The 21,184-nt window shown below is 40.1% G+C and overlaps 1 protein-coding gene across 1 annotated transcript in view; it reads left to right on the top strand.

The window, feature by feature from the left end:
- The window catches only part of WDR64 (WD repeat domain 64), a 180,870-nt gene that overhangs the window by 39,978 nt on the left and 119,708 nt on the right, over positions 1 to 21,184 (top strand). Inside the window, exons 11-12 of the mRNA XM_056106911.1 lie at positions 3,077 to 3,156; positions 10,988 to 11,127. Coding sequence (XP_055962886.1) covers positions 3,077 to 3,156; positions 10,988 to 11,127 — 220 coding nt within the window. The remainder of the gene's footprint in view (positions 1 to 3,076; positions 3,157 to 10,987; positions 11,128 to 21,184) is intronic.

Here is a 21,184-nt window from a genome sequence, read left to right as displayed (position 1 = left end):
TTGTTTGCTTGTTTCAGTTTCATAATATCTACTCTCTAGTAGGGAAAGTGGTGTTTTGAAGTTAGCCGCTACTATTGTATTTTTGTCTGTGTTTCTATAAGTTTGTGAACAGAAGATTTATGAACTTTGCTGAGACTTTGTTTGGTGTGTAGATGTTGATAACAGTATTTCTTTATCTATTGTTCCCTTGATCAATAAATAATGTGCATCATTGTCTCTGATTACTTTCTTTATATTGAATGGAATTTGATCTTATATAAATTTGGTTATCCCATCTTATTTTTTCTATCTTCTATTGTCTTATACCATTATTTTTCATCCTTTTACTCTTTGTATTTATCCTGAGAGTTCAAGTATGTTTTCTGTAGTCTTCAAATGGATGGATTTTCTTTCCTGATCCACTATCTATGTCTTAGTATTGACATTCAGAGAGATTATTTACATAGAAAGTTGGGTTGTCATTTATGTGTGTGTGTGATCAATTTTTTTTGGAGGAGTATAAGAGGCTTTTACATAATTCTTGAATAATTGGTTTTGTTGTTGCAGGTGAAACCAGCTCTAGTTTATTTAAAATGGCTTCTGGAGTGGAGCAGGTGGGGAGGGTGGCAGAATGGAAGGTGGTGACACTGATGTTGAAAAATGTAAAATGGTGAAAGGATGGGTAATGAAAAGTTGTGTGATTAAAACACAGTTATGAACAACCTTGTACCTGTGTATCTCACAGTTGTCAGTTCAAAAAGTAATGTACGGGAGGACAATGACATGTGTGCATTCAGTGGCTCAGAGCTGCCTCCTGTTCTCTCCAGGCCTCCCCAGCAGAGAGACAGAGAGACAAAGAGACAGGGGACCACAGCCTGATGGGTAAAGTGGCCCATTTAATGCAGAGCTGCTAGTATACTTATAGAACATCTGAGGGGGGTTGAGGTAAGGACATAGGTGTGATTGATAGTTTACATGTGGAAATTTACATAGATCACTTACATGGGTAGAGCATAAGAAATTCTTTTGGGGTGATTAAAGCAAGGAGAGACTGTCTCCCAGGGATATCTACATTGCTTTTATCTTTCCCTCTAGTTGTATATGTTATCAATACTTGCAGTTGTTTAGATAAACATAGTAAGGGACAAAGATCCCAAAATTTAGTTCTTGGGGTTTTGAGAGCAATCCCAGGCTAAGTCTCTTCTGGCCAGTTCATCTTGTTCTTTCCCATGGGGTCCTGTCTCAAGTTGTAACAGCTTCCATCAAGACCATGCATTTGTGCTTTCTAGACTGTTCCATTTCGGTGCTGAGGTAGCAGCTTTGCCACACACCCTGGGTTCATCCCAGTCCCATGATAGGACCTCCCTTTTGGGGTGTTAGAAACTACAGCAACTAAATCCTGAGCCAAGTAATTATGACCAATGCCCAGGAGTAGATATATTTCAGCGTCAATCAACTCTCAAATATTAGGAGTATAGCATTAACGGTCTTTCTGTGTTTAACCAAAGAACATTGCTCTATAGTAAAATATAAAAAGACTATAGGGAAATAGAAAAGCAGGTACAAATACACAGCACTTCAAAAACATACCACTACTAATACAAAAGTCCAGAATTACCAGAAAGTTTTGGCTTATAAGTAACCAAGACTGACTTGGGGAGCTGAGACAATGAGAGGTAAAACACAAAGGAATGGTTAAAGATAAACTTTAATGAAATTAGAGATGCTAGCAAGAGCACAATAAGCTTCTCTAGGAGGAGGAAAAGGGGCAATTCACTAATGAAGCCTAAAGCACTTAGTATTAATATAGAATAATGGTGATTTTGTTTTATTTTTTAAAAACGGTTTGCCTTTGGTCTAAATGATGGGTTTGTAGAGTAGTGGATTCTAGGCTGGAAATTTTTTCCAGTCAGTACTTTGAATCTGTCATTCCAAACTTTCCTGACTTGTATGGTGTCATATCGAAGGTCTGTTGTTATTCTCGTGTTATTCTCGTGTTGTTTTTCTTATATTTGAAGATTTTTTCTCTCTTTCTTCTTTAAGCAGCCTTTCTCCTTTGATTTTCCATTTTCATTACTATGTGTCTTAGCATCCTTTTTTTTTTTGAGTTTATTTTGTTTGGTACTCTGGACCTCTTAAATCTGTGCAGAAGCCTCTCTCAAGATATCAGGAAAGTTCTCAGTTATTATTTCTTTGGCCAGCTGTTCTTCCCCCTATATATTTTTTCTCTCCTTCTGGTATTCTTATGGTTCAAAGATTATTTGTTTTGCTATTATCTATCAAGAATTTTACTTTTTTCCATTTTTTACTTTTATTTTTCATTTTTTATTAATGGTAACTTGTATTTTGTTTACAGTGTCAGTGAAATGGTCCTCTGCATGTCGAATTCTGTTGCTGTGGCCTCCAATTTTTAACTCCTTCAATTTCACTGGGGAGGAGGTGTTTTTTTGGGGTCACACCTGGCAATACTCAGGGGTGACTCCTCGCTCTGTAGTGAGGAATTAGGCATATTTGAGGAAATATATAATACTCATGATCTATTGAAGTGGGTGAAGATAAAGAAGTTGTGTTGTCATGCAGACACATTAGCATACATACAGATATGGGTTTTTGAGGGGTTTGGAAAGGACCTTTTCCATCTGGGAGATCCAGGATGAGGGCTGGTGCCCTTGTTAGTTTTCTGGATCACTGGAAGCTCATGCAGGAATTTGAAAGAGGCCTCCTTCATCTGGGGGGCCCAAGAAGAAGTTTCAGATAGAGGGACAGATTTCATGGGGCAGAATGAAGGCTGGCACATTTGATACACCTGAATCTGTGCAATTAGTCACTCGTGGTAGAGCTGGAGGACCATTTGGAGTGCCATACTTTCTCCTGGCCCCAAGAATTGGGTTTCTTTTTAAAAAATAAAAGTTGTTAAGTTAATATCACAGTATGAGGTAAGAAGATTCTATGGGTCTATGAAAATTTAGTCATTATTTAATTTTTATGGGTAAATAAATTTTTAACATAGAAATGAACCCATGGAACACAATCTATTTTATATGTTAGAATTAGCTTTATAAAGATGCCTATTTTCCATAAAATTTTTGTTTTCCAGGCCTGTCAGAGAGTTTTCTATGCCAAGAGGAGCAAACACCTTTTGTTACTGTTTAAAAGCAAATGTGATTATCACTGGAGGTAAGAGAATAGCTCATGTTATACAGAAACTGTAACTTTGCAAATAGTTCTGTCATTGAGCAAATTGGTTTTTTATAAAGCTCTAAACCTTTACTTTTAGAGAAAACTCTTAGAAAACGTTTAAAAAATTTTAAAGTCAGATCTGTTGTTCTGTTACTTTGTTACTTATAGAATTTATGACATACTTGTCAAATCCTTCCTGAGTTCAAGAATTCTTTATTTTGCTATAGGCTCTGTGTTTAGGGATAACTCCTGGTGGAGCTAGGATGCTGAAACTTGAACCTGAGACAGTAGTATGCAAGGCAAACACCCAACCTGCCATACAATCTCTCCAGCCCCTGAATTTTAGGGCATTTGCCTTACAAGCAGCCAACATGGCCGACCCAAGTTTGATTCCTCCGCCCCTCTCGGAGAGCCCGGCAAGCTATCGAGAGTATCTCGCCCTCACAGCAGAGCCTGGTATACTACCCGTGACGTATTCAATATGCCAAACACAGTAACAAGTCTCATGATGGAGATGTTACTGGGTCCGCTCGAGCAAATCGATGAACAACGGGAGGACCGGACCGGACCGGATCTCACTATATTTTTAATGTCTAGAACTTCTTTCAATGTGTAAGAGCATGGATTCCTACTGGTAATAGCATCTCTATTCTGGTACCCATGTATAGTTTTTAAAGGAGTCCTAGAATCTCTAGATATAAACATGCATTTTTTCTGGAAAGTTCAAAATATTTACCTGAGCATATATGACCCAAAAACTGAAGAGCAAAGTTTCATAATTATCATGGAAGAAGACCAAAAAATACAACCTTAAAACATACCAATGCTTAAGGATTAAGAAGATCTGCTGAGAGTAAAAGAAAATATGGAAATATAAGAAGCTTGGGGGGAAAAAAGAGAGTGAAATGGTTTTATTGGTGCCAAATACTCTAGGTATATAGGTGCATAAAATTAATTTCTTATTTCTCAAATACCCTGTATTTTTGGAAATTATACTGGCGTCTGTGTTCAGATTTGGGCCCCCAACAACATTTAGTCTGTAGTTCAGGTATTAATTTAAAAAACTATACAGTAGTCCACTGGAAAGCAAGACTTAAATTTAAAAGTTAGAAAAGTAGTTATAAATGGTAGGTTTAGTCATAGCCCTGCTGCTAGCTTGCTAAATTTTCAATAATAACTTATCTTCCCTCGTTGTTAATTTTTCACCTTATAAAGTGAGGAGGTTGAACTCTATGGATTCCAAAGTTCTTTTGAGTTTTCCCTGCTTAAAGAGGAAAATTTTGAATCCAGTGTGCCAGTATAATCTCATGTTTGTGTACTTAGGAAAACAAGACACTGATTGACCACAAACATGTATATTTAAATGAAAAAATCAAGAAAAAAGAAGTTCTTTCTTTGATTAAATTGGTTTTCATAAAGATGTAGATAGTTCTGAACTTTGGATAGTAATAAGTCTTAAAACAAATAGTGAACCAGTTCTCTAAATTGTACTAATTAAGGTTATCCTTCAGAAAGCTCTGCACTGAGATTTAGAACTCATGGAAAACAGAAACTAAAACGGATGCTTACTACCCCCAAAAGCAAAAAAGTAAAAAAGAAGAATGCTTCTGTCACAATTAATCTTAATGACTTTTTCTTGAGTTAAACATTTTAATAGAAATGCTGAATGCTTCCTAGACTGGCAAAGGATCTCTGTTTCTGGGTCCCGTTGAATGACATGGCACCTGACCTGCACAGGAAGAAGAGAGCATCATGAAACGCTTTCAAGAGCATTGAAGAAGTTGTTAAGAAGACAAAGAACCTCCAGCTCCGGCACATCTCTTCGACTCTACTAGTCTTCCTGCATTAACCTATGCCTCAGAGACCTGGGCCCTATGCAAACAGGATCAGAATGCTATTCGGGTCTCCCAAAGAAGAACTGAAACAGCTATGTTTGGAGTATCACGCTTCACTCAAGTGAGAGATGGAATCTGGAGTTCCGACCTCTGTCAACAGTCGAGAATCAGGCACGCTGTCTTGTTTGCCAAGGCGTCGAAAATCCGATGTTTGCTATAACATAACATAGTAAAAGGACATGTAATAACCAAAAGGAGATTTTTATTTACAGAATTGCTTACCTGTAAGGGGTTGGGTAAGGGCCCTTAGGACGCTGGTAGAGAGAAGCTGACACTCTTTTGATGGGTGCAGTATTGAAACAATGTATACATAAAAATATAGTTAACAATACTGTAAATCATGTAAATTGTATAGTAAAAGTGGCGAATAAAAACATTTTAGGTGTTTCTTGCTTAAAGTTTTTTATTCATTTTAATGATTATATTTAAAATACATTTATACATTATACATCTTATCAGGACATCTTTTTATGACATCTTATTATCTCATTCCTACTTTGGACAAACTTGCATGCTATCGAATGTAGCCTGCCCACAGGGCAGAGTCTGGCAAACTCCCCGTGGCGTACCAAATATGCCAAATACCAGTAACAATGATGGGTCTCATTCTCCTAAAGAGCCTTGAATATAATCTCAAGGCTAGGATGAAAGAGAACGTTACTGGGGCCTGCTCGAGGCAATCGACGAATAACAGGATGATGAAATGAAAATGAAAAATACATTTACAACTATAAGTAAATTGAATTATAGGAATATAGTATACAGCATGAATAACTACAGTGACTACCACTCTAAGACTACTTGAAAGTTACCAAGAAAGTAGAATTTAATATATCACATTAAATTATGTCACACACGAAGTGATTATAAGGTAATGGATATATCAACTAAAATGTTGAGATAATATTGCAATGTTTACATATATTAATTCATATCATGCTCCTTAAACTTACATAGTATCATCTATTTCTTATAGATCAACAGAATCTTTAAAAATGCAACTTTCTTTCAAGTTACATGTGACAACAAAATTAAAAGCTATGAAATTTTGATTTTGTCTGTCCAATGAATTTTTGGTTAAAATATATTTTAAAACAATGATTTTGTATTAGATGACATTTTATTTATTTTTTAAAATTTTTTTTAATAGTGAGACATCATGATGTACAGTTGCAGACTTACACATTTTTGTGCTTGGGTTTCAATTATATAATGATCAAATACCATCCCTCCACCAGTGCCCACTTCCCACCACCATGCATCCCAGTGTCCCTCCCACCCCCCATCCCACCCTGGCTCTGTGGCAGGGCATTCCCCTCTGTTCTCTCTCTCCTTTTGGGTGTTGTGGTTTGCAAAAGAGACATTGAGTGGCAATCATGTTTGGTCTATAGTCTACTTTCAGCATGCTTCTCCCATTCTGGGAGGGTCCTCCCAACACCTTTATTTGGTGTTACCCTCTTTATCTGAACTCCCTTTTCCCTAGTATGTGTGGTTGGCCTCCAAGTCATGGAGTAGAATTCCTGGTACTAAAGTGAGCCATTCTTGGGTGTTAGTTTCCTATTTTGTTACTTTATGTTCCCCAGATGAATGCAATCTTTCTATGTCTATCCCTTTCTTTCTGAGTCATTTTGCTTAACATGATACTTTCCATGTAGTACCATTTGTATGTAAATTTCGTGACTTCATCTTTTCTAACGGCTACATAGTACACCATTGTGTAAATATACCAAAGTTTCTTTAACCAGTCATCTGTTCTCGGGCACTCAGGTTTTTTCCAGATTCTGGCTATTGTAAAGAGTGCTGCAATAAACAGGCAATTGCAGATGTCACTTCGACTATACTTTTTTGCCTCTCTGGGATATAATTCCCAGGGGTGTTATTGCTGGATCAAATGGGAGCTCAATTTCTAATTTTTTGAGAATCAGCCATACTGTTTTCCAAAAGGGCTGAACCAGTCGGCATTCCTACCAACAGTGAAGGAGTGTCCCTTTCTCACCACATCCATGCCAGCACCGGTTGCTTTTGTTCTTGTGGATATGGGCCAGTCTCTGTGGTGTGAAGTGATATCTCATTGTGGTTTTGATTAGATGACATTTTAAAATGTTTTTAAATATTTTTAAAATTTTCTTTCTTTTTTTCTTATCTTATGTAGGAGTATGGCTAACAGTCACTGATTAAGCTAACTGAAGCAAATATGAGTTCCACATTACTTGTTAAATTTTTTTATTAAATATTTATGAGATAGATTATTGCAAAACTGTTTATGATTGGATGTCAGTCATATAATGATCCAACACCCATCTCTCCACTAGAGTACATTTCCCACCTCCAATATCCCCCATTAACCTCCCACCATTCCCCAACCACCCCTGCAACCTCCAGCCTGCCTCTATGGCAAGCAATTTTCTTTCTTTCTCTCTCCTTCTCCTTGTATACATTATGGTTTGCAATACAAGTAATAAGAGGTCATTGCGTTAGTTCAGGGTATTCAGTATTTTTATCAGGAAGGTAAGGTTGGAGTAGCTTTGTAACTTAGTGACAGCTTTGGGGTGTGGATGTGACTGCCAAGACTTCCAGAAGTACACGGAGGTTGGGGGAGGTAGTCCATTCCAACCCCAAGAAAGCCTAGAGATGTCAGTCACAAAACCCACATACCTGAATTTTCAGCAGATTATATCTCAGTGAGGTTTGTCCTGAGAGAGGGTATGGCATTGATTTAGCATTGTGGAAACAAGCACAGACTCTGCTTGGGCAAGCACCAGGCTAACCTGCCCCCCTCTGATTTACCCCAGTCTATTCAGCCTTGCTTGGGTCCCAGATTAACTGCAGCTTTTGAACTCTTTTGAGATTTTTATGGGTTTCTGAGCTAGGCTAATAAATAAGTTTGTACAGCTGAGTCGGAGTCTGTGGGTATGGCTCCCACATACTTTACTTTTGGTCATTTAATTTCTCAAGAAACTTGGTCCCAAGTTGTTGGCATTCGGCCAGAGGCATAGTGGCAATTTTGGAGCATCAGGAAGCCTGAAGACACCATCAGACTGCTGATGCATTCCTCCCCTGAGTACAGGTTGACCTGTTGGAGGCACCACATCCCCTATTTTCTTATTTAGTCACCAGGAAGTTACTCACGATTGAGTTTCAGACATACTATGTTTCAACACTGATCTCTTCACCAGTGTCTATTTCTCTCCATCAACACCCCTTTTCCTCCCACCCACCACTTTGTTTCTATGAGAGGTTTTCTCTATGAATGTGTGTGTGTATATATATATATATATACACATATTCACACACAAATATACATATATATGTATGTGTATTATACTGTTGCACTGTGGTTTACAGTACCATTAGTGATAGAGTCCATGAATAACATTTTACTTACCTTTCAGCACCACCACCTCCTCCTGGTTGGATACTTTCCTCCATCATAGGCGTTGCTCCCAGTTCCCATATTATCTTCCAGTCCCCTGAGTGGCATGTTTCCTACTGAATACCAGTTTTCATGTTCTTCATTTCCATTGTTTGGGGGTATTTATTGTGCCACAATTGTGTTTCTTTATATCTAACATATGAGAGAGATCATTCTGTGTCAGTGTTTCTCCCTCTGGCTAACTTCAGTCAGCATGATACTCTTCAGGTTCATTCATGCAACAGCAAATTGCATGAGCTTATCTTTTTTATGGCTGAGTAGTAGTCTACTGTGTATATGTATTCTAGTTTCCTTATCCAGTCATCAACTCTTGAACACTTGGGTTGTTCCATATTTTGGGTAGTAGGAATAGTGATGCAAGGAATATAGGGGTGCAAATGTCTTTTCTTGGTTTTGTTTCTGGACCTTTGGCAGGAAGATATATTCCAAGAAGTGAAGTCAAATGAAAGTTCAACTCCCGGGTATTTTTTTTTTGGTCTTATAAATGTCTATATTGTTTTTCAGAAAGGCTGGACCAGTCAATATTCCCACCAGCAGTGAATGAGAGTCTTTTTCTCTCCATATTCATGCCAACATTGATCTTGTTCTTTTTAATGTGTACCAGTCTGTGGTATGAGATAATATCTCATTATTGTTTTGATTTGCATCTTCCTGTTTATTAGTAATGCAGATAACATTTATAACATTCTCTAATATGTGTAGTAAGGGAAAAATTAAGTGATTTTTTTGTTGTTGAGAAATTTAAACATGACTATAAAAGTGCTATTCTTAACTGTGGAATAGAATGTCTATTTGTAAGAGATGGATGAGAAAAGTTAACAGTGATTAGCTAAAGTGAAAGTATGAGGATGGAGTTGGATTAAAAGATAGTTTTTATAAAACCTCTACTCCCATATTAAATTTTATTGGGTTCCCATATCTTTTTGACAACTAAAAAGTGGTTGGATTCAGAGATAGTACAGTGGGTAGGGCTCTTGTCTTGCACACGGCCAACCTGTGTTTGATCCCCGGCACCATATATGGCTCTCCAAGTTCCTCCTCAAGTGATCCCAGAGTGTAGAGTCAAGAATAAGCCCCTGAGCACTGGCAGCTATAGTTTCAAATCCCCAAAATAAAATAAAAGTAAAGTAAACCCAACAACACAAAACAAGAAGTTATCCAGGGGCTAAGGTGTAACTTTGTGGAAGAGTACTTGCTTTTTCATGTTGAAACCCTGGCACTATGAGTTTGGGGATTGTAGGGAATTATCTATGGGTTTCGGGAGATTGGTTGAAGGAATGGAGGACATGTGTTGCAGGTTTAAGCTCCCCCTTGTTAGGTCTCTGGCATGACATACTACCTCACAATTCTCTCAGCACTACTTGAATGTAGTCTATTGTTCCCCAGAATCACAGGATCATTTCAGCATGGTACTTCTTGGCCAAGCATCAAACCATTATGCCTGCACTAACTGTATTATAGAGTATTGCTGAGGGGCTCGTGACCTGGGAGCATTGCTGGGGAGGTCCTATAATAATTAGCATCTATTCCATAACTTATAGATTTATGTAAATACGTAGTAGAAAGGAATAAATATGTACTAAAAGGGATGATGAAACAAATGAAAACAGTTGACTTGCTATAGTGGTAGAAATTCTGTACAATCTTTTTCTTTCTTTGATTTATTTTATCATAACACAGCGGTAGGGCATTTGCCTTGCACGCACCCAACATGGCCGACCCGAGTTCGATTCCTCCGCCCCTCTCAGAGAGCCCGGCAAGCTACCGAGAGTGTCTTGCCTGCACGGCAAAGCCTGGCAAGCTCCCCGTGAGGTATTCAATATGCCTAACACAGTAACAACAAAGTCTCCAATGGAGATGTTACTGGGCCCGCTCGAGCAAATCGATGATCAACGGGAGGGCCTTTATCTTTTGGGGGCTGGAGCGATAGCACAGCGGGTAGGGCGTTCGCCTTACATGCGGCCAACATGGCCGACCCGAGTTCGATTCCTCCGCCCCTCTCGGAGAGCCCGGCAAGCTACCGAGAGTATTCGATATGCCAGACACAGTAACAACAAAGTCTCCAATGGAGACGTTACTGGGCCCGCTCAAGCAAATCGACGATCAACGGGAGGGCCTTTACCTTTACCTTTACCTATAATTATGACATAATTTTACAATGTCAAAGTAAAAGAACAGCTCTCCGTAAGTATTTTGTGGTAAATAAAGTATAAATAGTAAATTATTGAATTAAGAAAGACTCATAAAATATAAGAATTCATGACTGTATATGTAAACATAATTTTTATAATTTATAATTTTTATATTTAAAATAAATAAAATTATTTTTATAAAATTTAAGTATTGATGAGAACCAGTAGTTCTAAAGTGACACTTTTAGACTGTATCTTGAAAGAAATGGGTTGACATTTTATTATAAAAGCAATAAGGATGCAATTGAGAAAGAGATTGGACCATTTTTACCCCTGAGAAAATAATCTTTCCTTGTTCTGCTTTCTAGGAGATGATAAAGTGCTCCGGTTGTGGCACCCCAATATTAGCACTAAGCCCGTGGGGAAACTTGTGGGGCACATGTTCAGTATCACTGATATCGTTGTAAATGAGAAAGAGCAACATGTTATCAGCCTTTCCTCAGCAAAGGTAACAAAATTGAAATAATAAAAATGAAAAAGTGTATTTTTACTTTAAATCAAACTATTAGAAAATCTAGAGTGCATACTTTTTTTTTTGGATTGAAATAATTTTCGGCCACTGTGAAAAATATTGTTCATATAGGCATGGAAATGATTACCCATTGTTTCTGTTGATTTAGAGTATCTATATAATATGGTGTATTACATGCTTTATAGAATGTAATGAGTATTTTCTTTAGCTTAAGAAAAGATATGTTTAAAACAAGGGTAGCACTGTAGCACCATGCTCCCGTTGTTCATTGATTTGCCCAAGTGGGCAGCAGTAACTCTCCATTGTGAGACTTGTTACTGTTTTTGGCATCTTGAACACACCACCCCACGGGGAGCTTGCCAGGTTCTGCTGTGCCAGCAGGATATTCTCGGTAGCTTGCCTGGCTCTCCGAGAGTGTGAGGAATCAAATCCGGGTCAGCCACGTGCAAGGCAACTGCCCTACCTGCTGTGCTATTGCTCATCATTAACTTATGTATGTATAAAAAGTGTGTCAAACAAAATATTATATTTATGAACAAAGATAGTATATTAATTAAATGCTGGGAAAATTGATTAATAGTATATATAGAAACATTAAATTATTTTATAACTTTGTGATTGATATAAAAATGCATGTCATATTATTTAAATATTCTAAATGCAAGATACAAAGCCATAGACATTTTTCATGATAATTGACTATTCATGTTATCTTAGGAAACTTTATTAAAGTAAAAATTCGACTGCATTAGCATTCAAAGCTTTCTATAAATTATAATGGTATCATTAAGTAAAACCTTACTAAGTACAAGGCACAAAGTAATTTTCACAATGACGATCATCCTGTTGTTCGTCAATTGCTTCGAGCAGGCACCAGTAACATTTTTTTCTTCCTAGCCCTGAGATTTTAAAAGAGCCATATTCAGTGCTCTTTCAGGGTTAGGAGAATGAGACCCATCATTGTTACTGGTATTTGGAATATTGAATATGACGTGGGAAGTTTGCCAGACTCTGCCATGCGGGCAGGATACTCTCGGTAGCCTGCCAGGTTCTCCAAAGTAAGAACGAGATAATAAGATGTCGGGAGCTGAGTTTTATAGTCTGGGTCTTGACCATTGATAGGACCACCTGGCGCTGGCAGCAGCTAGTCGGTGTGACGCCTACCTACTGGAAGATGGGGGATCTGGGTGGAGAAGGTGCAGTCCAGATCTGAGCAGGCTTGGAGATCTCAGCCCTAGGACCCACATGCCTGGGTTCCTCTGCCAGTTCCTTCCTGCATGAGGCCTGTTCGGACATGTGGAGAGTAGTCTCAGCATGGCTGTGGTGGTTCTGGAGGTCTTTGGCTGCCAGGGCTCTGTTCGGGGCAGGGAGGGAAACTCAACTCGCCCTCCCTGCAAGGGGCCCTGGTGAGTACAGTCAGGTGCGGGGGCAGGAGACTCTGTAATTTTATATATATAATTTATTTGATGCTAATAAAGTAATTATTCCAATTTTGCACATGTGTAGGAAAACAATAATTAAACAAAGTCATTTAGCTATCTACTGGCTAAGAGCAGACAATTTATATCCATCTTCATCCCAGCCAGCCTCTCCATACACAGAGAAAAGTTAAAGACAACAGCAGGGACATAATGACAGAAACTAGTAGTTGTAAGCAAACAAAGTACCTTAAAGAAAAAAATCAACATGAAGGAAAAGAAGCCTGATCAGAGAACATAGACCTATTTCCACAGTCCTGTGGGGAGAATGCTGGCAAACACTTCGAGGAGATTTATTTTAATAATCAAAGAAGAGCTCAAAGTTCTAACCTAAAGTGTGGCTTTTGCACTATTCCTTTTATTGGCTTAAAGTATAGAGGAGAGGACCTAAGGATATAGTTCACTGGTAGGGGGCCTGACTTGCATGTGCGTGGGTATGCGTTCATTTCCCAATACTAAAAAAGGAAATAAAGGAAAAGAAACTAAGGACAGAAGGAAGGAAGGAGAAAAAAATAAATAAGGAAAAGTTACAGTCAAATCACAGTCCTCCCGTTGTTCATTGATTTGCTCGAGCGGGCACCAGTAACATCTCCATCATGAGACTTGTTGTTACTGTGTTTGGCATATCGAATATGGCACGGATATCTTGCCAGGCTCTGTCGTGCGGGCGAGATACTCTTGGTAGCTTGCCGGGCTCTCTGAGAGGGGCGGAGGAATTGAACTCGGGTTGGCCATGTTGGCCGCTTGTAAGGCAAACGCCCTACCGCTGTGCTATTGCTCCAGCCCAAGGAAAGTAAAAAACAAAAAAAATCCATGTTAGAATAAGGTTTTTAGAAAATGTTAATATATATTTTTATATAATAGTCTATAGATAACTATTACTCTTACATCAAAAAGGTAAAGGTAAAGGCACTCCCGTTGATCATCGATTTGCACGAGCGGGCCCAGTAACGTCTCCATTGGAGACTTTGTTGTTACTGTGTCTGGCATATCGAATACTCTCGGTAGCTTGCCGGGCTCTCCGAGAGGGGCGGAGGAATCGAACTCGGGTCGGCCATGTTGGCCGCATGTAAGGCGAACGCCCTACCCGCTGTGTTATCGCTCCAGCCCAGCTCTTACATCAAAAATGTATATTATGTGAAATATTATAAAACATTATTTAAGAGCTAAATTATATGGGGAATAGAAGGTGTAAAACAATGGCAAAATCTTCTCACTGAATTATAGAAATGAAAATTCCAAAGAAGGAAGGGCATGAGGAAGAGGAAGGATGAGGAAAAAAGACCAATGATGATTTTTTTAATTAATTTATTTATTTTTAAAAAATTTCATTGGTGAAACACCATGAGGTACAGTTGTAGACTTATAAATTTATGTGCTTGGTTTTCAGTTATACAATGATCGAGTACCCAGCCCTCTACCAGTGCCCATTCTCCACCACCACTGATCCCAATATCCCTCCCACCCCCCCATCCCTCCCATCCCACCCTGCCTCTGTAGCAGGGCATTCTCTTTTGTTCTCTCTCTCCTTTCAGGTATTGTGGTTTGCAAAAGAGGCATTGAGTGGCAATCATCTTCGAACACTGATGATAATTTAAGAGTCAGGTTCTTAGATGTTTCAGTGGTATAAAAGAAAGGAAACTATGTACATCAAAACCAGAGGAGGGGACAGGAAAGGAGGGAAGGGGAAGGGAGGGGAGGGGAAAAAAAGATAAAGAAGGAAAGGGAAGGTGTTGAAATTATGACCATCAGAATAACCATTAATAGTATAATAAACTAAACAAATTGAAAACAAAAATTTTAATGGAAAAAAGAGAAGGGTGACAGAGAGATATAGTACAGTGGGTAGGGTGCTTGTCTTGTATGGGGCCAACACAGGTTTGATCCCTGAACCCAAAATAGTCCCATAAGCACTGCCAGGAGCGATCCTTGAGAGGAGAGCCAAGAGTAAGCCCTGAGCACTGCTAGATGTAGCCCCCAAACCCCAAAGTTAAGAAGAAATAGAGAAAGAGGGAGAGAGGAAAGGAAGGGAGGGAGGGAGGGAGGGAGGGAGGGAGGGAGGAAGGGAGAACATTTTTTCATGTGTGTTTTTGTCATTTGTATTTATTTTTTGAGCAAGTTTCTGGTCATTTCTTTTCCTGATTTTTAATAAGGTTGGAGGTTTCTTTCTTGTACAGCTCCAGTGTCTTGTATAACCTAGATATTAACCTCTTATCTGATGGGTATTGGTAAATAATTTTCCCCATTCCGTGGCCTCTCTCTGTATTTTGGACACTGTATCCTTTGCGGTACAGAAGCTTCTTAGTTTAATGAAATTCCATTTGTTTATGTTTATTTCCACTTGCTTGGTCAATCGTGTTTCATCCTTAAAGTTGCCTTTAGCTTCAATGTCATGTAAAGTTCTGCCTACATTTTGCTGCATGTACTTTTGGATTCATGTCTGATATTGAAGTCCTTAATCCACTTTGATCTGACTTTTGTGCCTGGTGTTAAAGGTCTGAGCTCATCATTTTTGCAAGTAGCTATCCAGTTTTCCTAGCACCTCTGGTTGATGAGGCTTTCCTTGCTCCACTTCACATTTCTTGCTTTTTTTTTTTTTATGTAGGAGTACTGCTGTTTTTTCAGCCACTGATTGGCTGATTGAATTGCGCATGAACTCCACCAATTTCCCGTTCTTTTATAACAGATTAAGTGATCATATATTTGAGTCTGTGACAGAACATTCAACCATATTTCATTGGTCCGCAGGTCTGTTTCTATCCCAATACCATGCTGTTGTTTTATATTACAGTTTGAAATTTGAGAGGGTGATCCACCCATCTTCTTTTTACCAAGGATTGCTTTACTAAGGATTCCACTCACCAATTAAAAGACACAGAGTGGCAAGATGGATCAGAAAATTGAACCCAACATTCTGCTGTCTGCAAGAAACACATCGAACAGTCAGAGCAAACAGACTCAAAGTCAAAGGCTGGAAAACAATTCTACAGTTAAACAACCCCCTCAAAAAAGCTGGGGTGGCCATACAGGTATCAGACCACATTGATTTCAGACAGAAGAAGGTCACAAGAGACAGTAAAATTCATTTTTTAGTGATCAAGGGATCTGTACATCAGGAAGAACTCACACTCCAAAATGTATATGTATCCAATGAGGGGCCCGTAAAACACTTAACACAACTACTCATAAACCTGAGAAAGACATTGACAACAACATAATACTACTTGGACATTTCAACACTACTTTAACACCTCCCTATAGATCAATCAGACTCAAGCTTAGCAAGGTCAAACTTTATCTGTGGGAAGAAATGGAAGAAAGGGGTTTAGAAGATATATTTAGGACATTTCACCCCCCCAAACCCCAAAGCTGAATACACATTCTTCTTGAGTGTGCATGGTACATTCTCCAAGATAGAGCACATGCTGACCACAAGATAGACCACAAAACATCACGGTCACGGTCACAGTCCTCCCGTTGTTCATTGATTTGCTCGAGCGGGCCCAGTAATGTCTCCATCATGAGACTTGTTGTTACTGTGTTTGGCATATTGAATACATCACGGGTAGCTTGCCAGGCTCTGCCATGCGGGCGAGATACTCTCGGTAGCTTGCCGGGCTCTCCGAGAGGGGCAGAGGAATCGAACTCAGGTCGGCAATATCGGCTGTGTGCAAGCAAATGCCCTACAGCTGTGCTATCGCTCCAGCCCACCACAAAACATAGCTCCAAAAAATTAAGAAGATAGAGATTGTATCAACTATCTTTTCAGACCATGGCACACTGACAATAGAAGTAAATCACACACAAAAAAAGAAAATCAAATCAAACACCTGTAAATTAAACACCTCACTACTGGAGAACCTGTGGCTGAAAAAGAAAATCAAAGCAGAAAGCAAAAGATTCCTGGAAACAAATGAGAATGACGATGTGAGTTACCAATATTTATGGGACACAGCAAAAGCTGTACTAAGAGGAAAATTTATAGCTCTACAAGCATTCCTCAGGAAGGAAGAGTGAGTCCACATAAGTAACCTAACCTCACAGCATCAGATCTTGGAAAATGAACAACAAATGGAGCCCGACCCAGGCAGGAGAAAGAAAGTAATAAAACCCAGGGCAAGCGGTGAGCTATGTGCTACCCTGACATCGAAATGGGCCAGGTCAAAGTGCCATAATGCTTAACTATACGTTAATAGCTTGGTTATGGACAAATGCTGTCATGATCCAAAAAGCAATAGCTAGATTCTGACCCTGCTAGGGCTGGGAATGATTAATCTGAACTGAGCACTGTAGTCTGAGTCTGTGGCAAGATGTTCCCAGGAGAGCTGCCCTACAAGCCTCAATGTATCTCTTACTATGTCCATACAAAATTACTAATATTAAGAAGTAGGATTAAAATGTTAATTAAGTTATTGGACTGAGGAAAGGAGAAAAATACCTTAAGTGGTATTTTGTCCATGAGCAAAGGAAGGGCTTTCTTATGTTGATTTTGCTGCTGGATTGGGTGTAGTGTTTGCTCCTGAGTGCTGGGGAGTTGGAGGGAGAAAGTGAGAGAGAGAGAGAGAGAGAGAGAGAGAGACAGAGAGAGACAGAGAGAGAGAGACACAGAGAGAGAGAGAGAGCAGGGAGGCAAGATGAAATGCGGAGAAACTAGCAAGGGGGACAGAGGAAGAAGAATATAGAAGAATACATAAGCAGGCATGTGGAGAGAGAGAGAGCCCAGGCTGCAAGATGGAGTGCGGAGAGATGAGCAGGAGAGACAGGAGAAGACAGGAATGAGGGCCAGTGTGAGACTAGAATGGGGGGCTTAGTGAGACTGAAACAGGCGCGTGGGGAGAATGGAATAAATGGCAACTGATCAATCAACCAGCTTGGCCCTCGTATCTTCCTCCGCCTGCCCCATGGCACGGGCCCTCTCTGCTGGGCAAGCGGCTTGAGGTCCCCGAACCCGGGCGACAAAGAGGACAGCCGTGGGGGCTCTCTCCCGGCCACCCTAGGAGATTATACAGTCTTGGAATATTTTTATTTGTATTTCTTTTAGCTGGTACCCTTTGGGCCTCCTGAATCTGCTTGCATGTGCTTTTCAGCTCTGGGAACTTTTCAGCAATGGATGTCTTTGACAAGTTTTCTTCCTGTCCCTCTGGGACTTCAATAACTCAAATTGTTCCTCTTAGCTTTATCCCAATTTTCTCTTGTTATCTGTTATCTGTTATCTTATTTTGAGGTTCTTTTCCATTTTCTGTCGTTTTCTGAAGATTCTCTGCATGTCATTTTGGAGCCCACTGATTCTATTCTCAGTAGCTGTTACTCTGCTACTTAGGCCTTCCATGGATTTTTTTCATTTCACTTACCAGGTTTTTCTGATCTGTCATTTCTGTTTGCATTTTTGTTTGCATTTTCCTCATTTCTGCTCTCAAATCCTTTTGTATTTTATTGGCAGTGCGTTTCATTTTTTTAAAGCTCCCTCTGCATCCTTAATTGCTCCCTTCTAAGTTTCTTGTCAGAGAGGTTATATAGCTCACTATTAGTAGTTGGGTTTTTCTGGGCTAGCTTCTTCACTCACTCAGCCTGGTGGGTTTCTGGTTGCTTTACCATTGTGACCTGTGCGGTTTGGACTTTCACACTCACTGTTACTATTGTGTTTTTGATGTAATATTAATTGAGGTAGAGGCTAATGAATTATTGGCCTAATGTGTTTTTGGTGATCAGGCAGCCCTAGTGAAAGTTCCACATAAGAGACTAATTTATGATTCTTATGGGATATGGGATATGGAGTGGGAGAGTAACTCGTGGTTGCATAAGCAGTCGAGGCTCTGGAAGCCACTCCCACTGGGCCTCTGCCCTGTAATTGGAGGTTTTATGTCCTTGCAGCTCAAACCCGTAAGTGGGGTTGTCTCTTGACGTGTCCTGCTGGTCCTGCAAAGCTCTGTCTTGGACCTCCACCCTGGACCTTGCTCAGCTGTGGCTCCAATTGAGAATTTTTAATTAGTTCTCCTGTCTAAAAATAAGAACCATCCGTCCTGTTGGGTTCTGCATCATCTGGTGTCCCTGAATGAAGATATGTGGTGCTGCCATTTTACTAGACTTATCTCAGTTACACCCACCAACTGCCGTGTAACCCCATCAATGGCCAGGATCCAGAGACTCTAAAACCAAGCTCCTGGAGGAGAACAAGGCAGAATCTCCTGTCCCCATGCCTGGCTGTCCTCACTGGGGCCCCTTGGAGGAGGGCAGGTTGAGTTTCCCTCTCCGCCCCGAGCAGAGCCCCGACAGCTGAAGACCTCTGGGACCCAGCCAAAGCCATGCTAAGACCACTCTCCACAAGCTTGGATGAGGAACCGGCAGAGGAACCCAGGTGTGCGGGACCCAGGGATGAGATCTCCAAGCCTACTCGGTTCGGGACTGGGCCTCCTCCACCCAGCTTCCCCACCTTCCAGTAGCTAAACAGTTACACCCACCAACTGCCGTGTAACCTCATCAATGGTCAGGATCCAGAGACTCTAAAACCAAGCTCCTGGAAGCATCCGCGTCTGCGCGACCTCTTATTCTCTAGTTCTCACTCTCAGAGGACGCGGCAGGTTACTGAGACTATCATACCGCCTATATGCCTGACTAGGAACACCTGTAAAGGTGATTAGCGGCTGCCCCAAAAAGCCTCCGTCTGTCTCGGAGAGCCCGGAAAGCTACCAAGAGTATCCTGCCCACATGGCAGAGCCTGACAAGCTACCTGTGGCATACTCGATATGTCAAAAACAATAACAATGAATGGGCTTCATTCCCCTGACCCTAAAGGAGCCCCCAGTATGTCACTGAGCTACACTAACACGTGACAGGGATGAATGGAGATGTTACTGGGCCCGCTCGAGCATATTGATGACAACGGGGTGATAGTAATAGTGATTATATATGTTGTATATATACACTGGCATATATATGGATATATATACAATAACCCCCTATCTTCCATTTCTTCCCTCAAATAAAGCATATTCTTGCTTAGCTTTAGTCTGATGTGTGGAAAGGTGACAGAGTGATGTTGAAATCTCCAACTATTATTGTCTTGCTATCAATGTCTTTCTTCAAGCCTATGAACAGTTGTTGTTTTGCTGGCCCCTCATTAAGTGCATATACATTTAGGAATGTGAGTTCTTCCTAGTGTATAGATCCTTTGATCCTTAAGAAATGACCTTCACTGTCTCTTAGAACCTTCTTCAATCTGAAGTCTATGTGGTCTAAAACTAGCAAGGTGACCACAACTACTTTGAGGTAGCTGTTTGCTTGTAAGAAATGTTTTCCAGCCTTTTACTTTGAGTCTATTTTTGCTCTGACCATTCAATATGTTTCTTGAAGTCAACAGAGTGTTGTCTTCAGTTATCCGATTTATTCTGCAACTCTGTGTCTCTTAATTGATGCATTTAGCCCATTGACATCCAGAAAGAGTATTATTATGGGGTTTTGTCCCATATTTCTGCAGGAATTTGGTATTTTTGAGGGACTTGGCTTGCTTAAAGTACTTCATTTAGTTTTTCTTGTAACCACAATATGAAGTTTCTGAGTTTTCTGTGAATCTGTGTATTGTTCCTTTAAATAGGATGAGAGTCTAACCAGGTAAGGTATTCTTGGTGATGCATTCATTTTATTGAGTTTTTTTTTTTTACAATATCCCATTCTTTCTTTGGGCTCAATAGTTTCAAAAGATAAGTCTGCTGTAAATCTTAAGTATAACATGTCATCCAGTTGTTCATAGATTTGCGCAAGCGGGTGGGTGCAGTAACATCACCATTCATCCCTGTTGCATGCTAGTGTAGCCCAGTGGCATCTGCTCACTCCAGGAACATGAAGAGCCTCAAATCATTTGTTCAGGGTTTTGACGAAGAAGTCTGACCATCTCATAGGTGGGTGGCCACGTGTCCTTTTGACCTCTTGTGGAATCCAGTCCATAACAGCTTTAGTCCAGTGGTCATCTCTAAATCGCATTACGTGTCCGGCCAATCTGATTTTCGACACCTTGGCAAACGAGACTGCGTCCCTGATTCTTGATCATCGATGGAGGTCAGAACTCCAGATTCCTTCTCCCACTTGAGTGAAATGTAATATTCCAAGCATAGCTCTTTCGATTCCTCTTTGGGTTACCCAAATAGCATTCTCATCCTGTTTTCATAGGGCCCAGGTTTCTGAGGCGTATGTTAGTGCAGGAAGAGTGGTGGAGTTAAAAAGTTGTGCCCAGAGTAGGAGGTTGGTTCTTTGTCCTCTTAACAACTTCTTAAATATGCTGAACAATCTTAAGTATGCTTCTTTATAAGCAAATTTCTTCATTGATCATGCTGCTTTCAGTATTCTATTTCTATCTCTAGTTTTTGTCATTCTGTTTAGGATGTGTCTTGGAGTATTTTTATGTGGATTTTTTTTAAATACACTTTGGGCCTCCTGGAGCTGGATGTATGCACTCTTCAGCTCTGGAAACTTCTCAGCAGTGATGGTTTTGACAGTTGGTTTTTCCATCCTGCCCCTCTGGTACCCCAGTGGTTCTTATGTTCTTGTTCTTGAATTTATCC

Source organism: Sorex fumeus, unplaced genomic scaffold (assembly GCF_029834395.1).
Source record: "Sorex fumeus unplaced genomic scaffold, SorFum_2.1 ptg000007l, whole genome shotgun sequence".
NCBI lineage: Eukaryota > Metazoa > Chordata > Mammalia > Eulipotyphla > Soricidae > Sorex > Sorex fumeus.
This window is presented reverse-complemented; position numbering and strand designations above follow the sequence as displayed.